General features: G+C 50.9%; 1 protein-coding gene across 1 annotated transcript; it reads left to right on the top strand.

Moving 5' to 3' along the window:
* Positions 1 to 1,021: 1,021 nt before the first annotated feature.
* Positions 1,022 to 6,368, top strand: Zfp36l1 (ZFP36 like 1 zinc finger CCCH-type). Its single transcript, XM_004837340.3, has 2 exons — positions 1,022 to 1,240; positions 3,614 to 6,368. The coding sequence occupies exons 1-2, from the start codon at positions 1,184 to 1,186 to the stop codon at positions 4,571 to 4,573; spliced, it is 1,017 nt and encodes a 338-aa protein (XP_004837397.1). The 5' UTR covers positions 1,022 to 1,183; the 3' UTR covers positions 4,574 to 6,368.
* Positions 6,369 to 10,178: the final 3,810 nt, after the last annotated feature.

Here is a 10,178-nt window from a genome sequence, read left to right as displayed (position 1 = left end):
TGGTTCTGTGTGTGCGTGAGTTGGGGGGGCGCTGCCCATAATTCAAAGCTCGCATGGAAAGTGGATCGTTGCTCAGTGGGTTGTTTCTTTGATTTGCGGGGCGGAGGGAGGGACTTCCATGAAAGATTCAAAGTTTTCTGTACTGAAGTTTATGAAGATTGGATACGTGAAAAAAGCGCCACACCTAATCTGCCCGGGCCGTGGTCTCCCCCCTCCCCGGTCCACACCCGGAGAGCGCAGGCGGCCGGGCGGGCGTGAGTGTAGACGCGTGCTGCGCTCAACCGGGCTGTGCTCGCCCCCGCCAGGCTAAGTCGGGATGGGGTGGGGTGGGGAAGTTTCTCTGCTCCTTCCCCTTCCCTCGGCCCGCTGAGAGGAAACATAAAATTCTAGACTTGAACGTTTGGGGAGCTCCAAATTTCCAATCTGCTTGCCCAGCCCGGCTTGCAGAGGGGAGGCGAGTGTCGACGAAGAAGTCAGGGAAAGGTGAGTTGTGCGGGAACTTGGGGAAGTTTGAAGGGAGAGTAGCTCAAGATGGAAACCGCAGCCCGGGCGCAACAGGACAAGATCCAGCTCCTGCTAGCAAAAAGAGAAAGTCGAGCCCGCCTTCCTGCCCGACAAAAAAACAACACAACAAGCACCCCGAAGGGGGTGGAATGAGTGATGTCACGGGGCCGCGCGGCGAGGCTGACAAAGGGGGGCCCTCCCCCTCTGCGCCGCGCGGCTCCGGGAGGGGAGCCCGCAGCGCGGGGCACTCGAAACTTTTCCTCTTTAAGAAAAAAAAAAGTTGTGCGCTGCCCGGAGTGGTTTTTTTTCCGCCTTCTTTCCTCGTCTCCCCTCCCCCCTCTTCCTTTTGAAAGTTTCTCCCCTCCTTCCCTCCCCCTTGACCGCATGGCTGATTCAACCTCCGTGTCAATCAACTTTTTTTCTCCTGTTCCTTATTTAAATAAAGTTTAAAGCTCCTCCTCTCCCCAGCCCACAAAAAAAAAAAAAAAAAAAAAAAAAAAAAAAATCTGGAACTATAAATTGGGCTTTGCGCGCCGCAGCCCGGGAGAGTCAGAAAGGCGAGGGGCGCCAGGAACAGGCGTGTGGGACTCCAGAGCGGAGAGCCGGAGGCTGCGCCTTCCCCGCACCGGGACCTTCGCGACGCACCACGTCCTCGCCCTGCCCCGTGCGAGCGCCCACGATGACCACCACCCTCGTGTCTGCCACCATCTTCGACTTGAGCGAAGTTTTATGCAAGGTAAAGTGAGGCGGAGCGTTTGCTTTTCAAAAAGCCCTTTTTTCTTGCTTAAAAAAAGAACCACCTGAAAGTCTGGGTCTTGGGAAGCAGAGGATAAGAGGAGAGTGAAGGGAGATGGTTCTTTTCTCCCGCATTTTCCACTCAGTTTGAAGGAATTTGGCCCTGTCCTCCGCACCCTTGGAGTGTCCACAGTTCCTGACGGGTGTACGTGTGAATCTGGGTAGCAGAGTTTTGGGGGGCGAGGTCTGCCAGGTGGAGCGGTCAGGAGTGTGGGGCAAGTTTGGGGAGACTTTTTCGTACTTAATATGCTGCTTGAGCCAGGGTTCGCTGGTCCCCTCGGTTCTCCCGTGTGCGCCCTGGGTGTGTGCGCTTGGGTTAGAGTCTGCCTAGCGCCACTGCCGGCCTGTGGCGCTGGTGTTTCGGGGGGAGTTTGTCGAGGAAGCCAATCTCGGGACCATGTCACACTGGCAGATTTCTCCCTCTGCTTTTGGGGAGCCGGGGATTTGCGAGGAGGAAAAAGGTCGAGGGTTGTGATTGAGAAAGATGTCGCAGAGCGAGCTTGCAGTGGGGCTGGTTGGTGACCGCCGCGTCCCAGTTGCCTTCCTGCGCGGGGGCCGGCAGCGCCGCGAACTTTAGGTCAAAGTGGGCTTGACCAACTTACCTGTGTTGCGAGGCGCGGTGGGTCATCAATCGGGGGCTAGGGGACGAAATGTTGCCTGAGCTCCAGAATCTCCGACTGTAAGGATTTAATAGAGGCCTCCTTAAACCGGATAGCTTGCCAGCCGGTGTTGAAAAAACAACTTTTAAACCCAGAATGTTCTAGGAGTGCATTTTTAAACCCGGAAGGTTTTAGGGGAGGGTTTGAAATGTACATAACAAAAGCCTGTCTGTGGATGTTAGATGTTTTCCCAGCCCTGTCCCCCCAGTTTGAAAGGATAAAGCTGCTAGGCTACTTTTAATTGCTGAAGTGTTTTGCCTTCTCTTAAACACGTCGGGTCATGTTGCTCTCCTTTCCCAGCTTGCTGCCCTTGTCGGCACAGCTTGCCAAGGCCCCAGGGCTGCACGGCTGGGGTGCAGGGACGCGCAGGAGCTGAAGAGCAACATCAAAAAGTTTTGAATTTTCAGCCTCCTTCCCTCCCTTGCACTTTGCCAAGCTCCACCAGGCCGCGCAGGGCGCAGTTCCCCGACTCCTCTTCCTTCTCTTTTCTGCTTTCTCGCCCTTTGATCTATTTCTTTCCTCCCCGTCCTCCCCCACAGGACTTTTTAAAATGAACCTCATTGTTGGGAACCGGCTCTCCACTGGGTTCCTGTAATCCACTCGGTGGGGTGGTTGTGGTTACAGACTGAATTCCCTGCTGCCAATCCTAAGGGACCAACTTTAGAATTTGCACAGTGACACCCACTTGGGCCAAGAGCCAACTCCCAGTCCCTTACTCGAGCCCTTTCCAAATCCTAGGTACAATTTGTGCAGGTGACTAGGTTCTCTTTGGAGCAGAACCCTGCCTGTGACTACTGTGCACTCCCCCTCCCAGTCTGCTGTTGACTGCTAAGGGCGGGGGGGCTGGTCGGCGCTTTCCTTCCCTTCCCATGTGCAGCGCTGCATTCAAGATTAAACACTGTACTCTTATCCAAGAGTCTCTTGCAGTCAGGAGACAGTCCAAACGCATCTTCCAGTGAAGGGGGTGGGAAATGGGAGGGGCTGCCCACGGCACCCTTCAGAAGAGCTCGGGCCAAGAGTGTTTTGGGCATCAGGTCCGATTATCCCCGATCTCAGACCAGGCCCTCCCCCCAGCAAGAGAAAACACAGGCAGCCTGAAAACCTGTTGCTGAAGGAAGGGAGCTCTCCTGACGGAGGAAGCTGAGAATCTTGTGCCAGGTTGTGGGGGAGGGGCTACCAGTTGAGCAGAGACCTAGAGGGGGCTTGGCCGGGTGTTTTGTCCCTCTTCGGGGTTTACCCATTTTCGTGATGGGGAGGGAAATCCAGAGAGGTCTGCCTTGTGTGAGGTATTCTGAGTTGAATCCATTTGGGAGTTAAAGAAGTTACATTTTATAGATAAAAACGGTAGCTTGGGAGACAGAGGATACGAAGGTGCATTTCAGAGGTCAGCACAGAGCAGGATGAATATATAATTTGTCACTCTGGCCCGGATTTTGCGGTTTCTTGTGCATAGGGCCCAAATAAACCCAGATGCCTGGTGTGTGGCAGAAAGAGAGGGAAGGGGGTTCGCTGCAGTAGAGGTGGAGGTGGTTCCTTAAAAAAGAGACCGGGCATTTCGCACTGTGGAGGGCACTGTCATTCCCGGGCACCCTTCTCTGGCCTGGTAGGTGTCATGTGTCAGTAACCTTGCTTTCTCTTCTCTCTCTTCCCTCCAGGGTAACAAGATGCTCAATTACAGTACTCCCAGCACAGGGGGCTGCCTGCTGGACAGGAAGGCAGTGGGTACTCCTGCTGGAGGGGGCTTCCCTCGTAGGCACTCGGTCACCCTGCCCAGTTCCAAGTTCCACCAGAATCAGCTCCTCAGCAGCCTCAAGGGTGAGCCGGCCCCACCTCTGAGCTCTCGGGACAGTCGCTTCCGAGACCGCTCTTTCTCTGAAGGGGGCGAGCGGCTGCTGCCCACCCAGAAACAGCCTGGGAGTGGCCAGGTCAACTCCAGCCGCTACAAGACGGAGCTGTGCCGCCCCTTTGAGGAAAACGGTGCCTGTAAGTACGGGGACAAGTGCCAGTTCGCACATGGCATCCACGAGCTCCGCAGCCTGACCCGCCACCCCAAGTACAAGACGGAGCTGTGCCGCACCTTCCACACCATTGGCTTTTGCCCCTACGGGCCCCGCTGCCACTTCATCCACAACGCCGAGGAGCGCCGAGCCCTGGCTGGGGCCCGGGACCTCTCCGCTGACCGTCCCCGTCTCCAGCATAGCTTTAGCTTTGCTGGGTTTCCCAGTGCCGCTGCCACCGCCGCTGCCACAGGGCTGCTGGACAGCCCCACGTCCATCACCCCACCCCCCATCCTGAGCGCCGATGACCTTCTGGGCTCACCAACCCTGCCAGATGGCACCAATAACCCCTTTGCCTTCTCCAGCCAGGAGCTGGCGACCCTCTTTGCTCCTAGTATGGGGCTGCCCGGGGGTGGCTCCCCAACCACCTTCCTTTTCCGGCCCATGTCCGAGTCCCCTCACATGTTTGACTCTCCCCCCAGCCCTCAGGATTCTCTCTCGGACCAGGAGGGCTACCTGAGCAGCTCCAGCAGCAGCCATAGTGGCTCAGACTCCCCTACCTTGGACAACTCAAGACGCCTGCCCATTTTCAGCAGACTTTCCATCTCAGATGATTAAGCCAGCGTAGGCAGGGACCCCCTGCTTCCTTCACCCCCCTTGCCCTGCACCTATATCCTTACCTCCCTACCCACCACATTCCCCTTGACCCTACATCAACAAGGTTAAGCTCAAATGCCTTCCCCCAACCTTGGAATGTCCCCTACCTATTCCCCCCATAGCCCCTAACACAAGGACAAGTCAACTTGTCAGTAGCTTCTTCTGGCTTGAAACCCCCTCCCTTGATTTTATAGCCCACTTACCACGAATAACAGACAAGTCCCATATTTGTCAGTAGATGCCTTTTTTTCTGGCTTAAGCCTTAAGTGCCAAATCACAAAAGAAAAAGCAGTAACAGTTTACAGAAGCAACTTAGTGCCTTGTAATCTAACTTTGTCACTGTGACTACATTACCTCTTCAGCGCCAGGGGGCACCCGTGGGCCTCCTGGGGCCTCTGCCCATGGTGGGGGGGGCACCCAAAACCAGCAGCTCCCTCCACTGGCGACATGACTGCACCTTCCCTTATTTCTCCCGCACACTTCTTCCTCTCTTCGCAGTAGAGAGTTGTCCCCCGCCTTAGGAGAGTTGTTGCTGGACTTGGGCTTTTGGGGAAAACTGTCTTGACATTCAAAACCTTTTTCTTCCCAACCTGAACCCCTGTTGACTAATCTTGCCTGGGTTTGTAGGTCTGCAGGAAGGAAGGCTGGAAAAGTGGACGAAGACTTTGATATATGTGGGACTTTGGGATTTTTTTCTTTTTTTTTTTAAGTGGGGAGGAAGGGGAGGCTAGATGGACTATGAGAGACTTGATTTTGGTGCTAAAGTTCCCCAGTTCATATGTGACATCTTTTAAAAATGACAAAAAAAGAGAGAAAAGCTAAAAAAAAAACATGTAAGGGGTGAGCAGTTAATGGTATTCATTCCACATACAATATCTGTGTAAAACGATGTCCTGTAGAAGTAGCTTTAATGGTTTTGCTCTAGAATACCGTAGGTCTACCCTTAGAGCACTCACGCCATGCTTTTTCCCTGGGTTTTAAACTTCATATAACTTTCAGAAATTGGAGAGCAAAAATTTTGCTTGTCACTGCACATCAATATAAAAAAGCTTATTTAACTTATCAAAACGTATTTATTGCCAAACTATGCTTTTTTGTTAATTTTGTTCATATTTATCGGGATGACAAATCCATAGAATATATTCTTTTATGTTAAATTATGATCTTCATATTAATCTTAAAATTTTGTGATGTGTCTTTTCCTTTTTTTCCCACAGTTTTAATATATTATTCTTCAACAACATTTTTTGTAACTTTACACTTTTTTGGTTATTTTATTTTAAAAAAATGAAAAATTAATTTAAAAAAATGCAAAAAACTGTTGGATTATTTATTTTAGAAATTCCCCCCTTTGTGTTGGACTGCAAATTGAGTTTCTTTCTCTTTAGGCTTTTCACAGCTAGGACTGAGAATGTATGTAGAAGTTCTGTGACAGTACAGAAGGAAAACAACTTTTTATGTATAGCTTCTAAAAGGGAAAAAAAAGAGAGAAACCCTTTGACTTCCACGTGCCCATCTCAAGACATTCCACTTGCAGATTTGAGGTTCTGGATTCCAGGTTTGGAATTTTCCAATGTTAGTGTAAACAGAACTGGCACACAGACACATAAAGATGAATGTAATTATTATTCCTCTTGCTGGTCACTACCGTCTCTTTCTATTTCTCTTTCTTTGTGTGAATTTATTTAAAAGAAGAAAACTTTTTGTAACGACTATTTGCAGTTTAAAAAATCAATAAACCCCATTTTTCAAGAAACACTGGCTGTGGCTCAGGTTTTACTTGGTTCGTGGACTGACTTTACCTGTAGATTTTGCCCTGGGAAGCCCTGTACTGGTGGGAGGAGCTGGTTGGTCTCCTGAGCCACGTAGCTAAATGTAGAGCTCCCTTCCTTGATGCTGGAAGTCTGCTGCTTACTGAGGATGGGTGAGGTTTTTTGCTAAGGAGTCTGTCCTTCCTGCTGGATTGCTTTGGAGAAGACTGCCCAGTGTGGTAACTGTTGACAGAGTAGCAGAGACCAGCCTTGCCCAGCTACGTAGCCTGAGAGGTTAGGGCCACTCCCCTCCCAGCCTGTGGTCTTCATCCCTTTGGGCAACATTTGGGGTGCCAAAGTGATGAAGGGGATGCAACATGGTGCACCTGCAGGCTTGGGTTGGGTGAATTCTTGGATGCTTAGGCTCCTATTTCCACCAGGTCTTAGCCTCAACACCTGCTTTAGTGGGTCTGAGGAAACCTTGCCTGTCTGGAGAGAATGAGTGTGGTATGGGCTTTAGTCACATGCCTGGGTTTGGCTCGCTTCTGTGTTTGGAGGGCCATTGAGGGTAGATGGGTATTAACACTGACTAACAAGTCACTTGGGCCTAGTTACACCTCTGATACCATGCAGTATAGGTTGTTGGGGTCCCTTTGGTTAGGAGCACCCCAGCTAGGGCCAGCTGACCAATAAGTAGTAGTTTCACCTGCAAGAGAAGGGTTGGATTTTTCTAAAACTCGAGGCTGCTCCTCGGGGGTGGAGGTGGTAGAGGGTGAAAGTTGAGCTAAATTCCTACCTTGATTCCACCAGGCCTTTCACAAAGGCAGTCAGGTCTGTAGCAGATAATGTCCAGGCCAGAGCTGTCCTACCTGTAAGTTCTGGATTCTTTACTGGCCAGCAGGTACTAGAGGGGGGTAGGGGTGTGAGATAGAAAAGGAGGGCCTATTTTCCACTCCAGGGCAGGGGCTAGTGGTATACGAATGGGGGAAGCAGGCCTTCCAAGAAGCAGTGTCTATCTGTACACTTGACTGGATGGGTAGTGGTGGTGGTATGCGATCTTTCTGATTAAAACCAGACAATGGTTCACCTTGAGCTCATTCCCTGCAGGTATATGGGAGCATGCAGTGGACATCTATTTCTCCCTCTTGTGGTGACAGTGATTGAGTTCAGAGGGGTCTAAGCCTACCTTCCAGCCAGTCCTGAATTTCCTCCCTGGAGTTAGATAACAGAGATAGAGAGGCATTGACTCCAGAAGGCCTAGAGGGTGAGATTGGCTGTAAAGGCAAGGGGAGGGAGGCTCCCTGTCACCTGGGGAAGCTAGCTGTCTCTAGGCCTTAAGCGTGTATCCCACCTAAGTGTCCCTGTGAGGAACATACAAGCTCAGATTTAGGCCAAACAGGCCCAGAGTCTAGATCTTAAAACGGAAGCTACTTAGGAAAATAAACAGCAGAATCCTTTCAGGCCCATTATTTTCCTAGGATAAATGAAGATGAAGGGGCCTCAGCAGCCCTGCTGTAGGCTGGCAGGGAGTTGTGGGAGATGTGGGCCCAGAGTTGGCAGGGGACCTCCACCTCTGAGCTCCACCACAGCCCTCGAGGGTAGGAACCAGAAGAAGAACTCAAGTCGAGGCCTCCACAGAGGGAAGTGGGGTGGGAGGGGCCAGGTTCTGCTTTGTCAGGCAGTTTCCTGGGCACAGGGCCTCCTCTACCCCCTGCCTGGCACCCCAGGGTATCTCTGGTTTGGGGATTTAGATAAAGTCTTCCCTGGGTAGGTCAGGCCTCCATGGATGCTGGCACTTCTACCCATGCTTGGCTGAATGTCTTCTCTTGGAGTAGCTCAGAAAAATGAGCTATTTTAGCTACTGGTCGGTCAATAGCTTTCCTTTCCTGGCCTGGCCAAATCATTGTCAGGAGGAAGGTGAGAGTCTGCTGCTATACCTTAGTGGCACCTGGGGGAAGGACAGCCTTTGCGAGCCATGAGAGTCTGGGCAGACTTCACATGGGTTTTGTAGTTAGTTGGATCACAAAGCCTTGGTTATGAAAGTGAGAGAGGATCATGGCAGGAAGAAGGCTCCAGGACCTGAAGGAAGAAGATCAGTGCACATGTGTCTTGTCAAATGACTCAATCTTGGACCTTTCCGCTGTATCTTGAAGGGTTACCGAGAGGGTCAAGTGCACCATTAGTAATGACAGCTCTTTGTCCTCTGTAGTCCTCTGAGAACTGTTTTAACTCAGATGCTCATAACGACTTCATGGTGGAACTTCCATACTAACCTCATTTTACATATGGAGAAACTGGGGGTCAGAGCAGCTCATTTGTCATGCAGTGGAAAAGTGTCAGAACTTGAACACAGGCAGGCTGGCTCCATTTTGTTTCACCTCCATGCTATCTTGCATCATAGGTTGGCACATGGAAGACACTGGGCACAGACCCTGGGACATAGTAACTGCAAGGGTTAGTTCCCTTCTCCCTTGGCCTTTGGTGGCAATTCTGCAGGACTGTGACAAACAGGCTGGATGATATCTGCATGTACCCCTCCCCTGAGTGTCATGATCACATGTCCCAGGAGACTTCTGGATTGGTGTGTTTGGAGGAGGGGTCTTGGGAAGAGGGCTAGGCAGGCCATCCTTTTGGACTTTCCCCTTCTCTGCCTGCTGGGGGTGGTTTCTGTTAATGATCAACAGAGCAAAGGGTGCCCTGGGCATCTTGGGGAATTGGCCCCTTGCCCTTCTTCCCCCAGGGTCTCCCTCCCCTGCACATAGCCAACCATTGAATCATGCCTGGCTAGTCTGCCTGAAACGCCACCTGAGTTCAGGAGGTGCAGAGGTGGGAGGTCCCCCTTGCTGCCTTGCACATGGCTGATTCATGGGATACAGAGAGCTGAGTGGCAAGGCACACCCTTCCCTTGAGCTCAGGTCAGCACATGAGTCCCACCTCTTGGACAGCTTGGGTTACAGAGAAACCTGGCCTGAGGACCTTCAGTTTGGAGTCCCAAATGTTACATCTAAATTACTGTCATGGGAAACTAGTCTGCAAGGAGCTAGGGCAGGGGTGGCCCATAAGAGCCACTGTTGGCCCAGGGCCAGAATGCCACCTCCTCATTTGGGTTATTTGCAGTTGTTTTGAAATGTTGGTAAAGCTCTAGTCTCAAGGTACAGGGCTGTGAATGACGACTGTACCTGCATTATCAGCTTGGGGTATGACAAAAATAAATATTGGCAATGGCCAAACCCAGGACAGTTTTCTCCCCACCTAGAGCTGGCTGTCCTGACTCCTAATTGTACCTCAAGTAGGAGGATCCTGTGACCACTGAGGGCTGACATTTCTTGTACCTCCACTACTCCAGGTTAAACAGCTGCTTTTGGAGTCAGAGGGACCTGGGTTCAAGCCCCTGCTTAGCTCCAAGGTCATTCTGTGCTCTTATGCTATAGACTTAGTAAGCAGTTTAGAGACCAGGTTCTTCATTTGCAAAATGGGATAATGATGATGAAGAAGAAGAAGAAAAAGAAGATGATGATAGTGATGATTACACTGTGTTACAGTCATCCACTGGAATATTATACAGTTCCATAAAAGAACAAGTGACTGATGAACAACAAGGATCAATTACAAAAACAAAGTTCGCTGACAGAAATCAGCCACAGAGAACACATATTGTGTGAGTCCATCTGTACAAAGTCCCAAATCAGTCTACAAGGTCAGAGTTCCATGAGAAGATACAGCATATATATATAATTGATTAAGCTGTTCAGGCAAGATTTGGGGACCTCGCTGCACTTACGTTACATCTCAAAACTAAAAACCTGCAGGGTTGG

Source organism: Heterocephalus glaber, unplaced genomic scaffold (genome assembly GCF_053883595.1).
Source record: "Heterocephalus glaber isolate CG9 unplaced genomic scaffold, H.glaber_assembly_v1.0 deba00001608, whole genome shotgun sequence".
Taxonomy (NCBI): domain Eukaryota; kingdom Metazoa; phylum Chordata; class Mammalia; order Rodentia; family Bathyergidae; genus Heterocephalus; species Heterocephalus glaber.
This window is presented reverse-complemented; position numbering and strand designations above follow the sequence as displayed.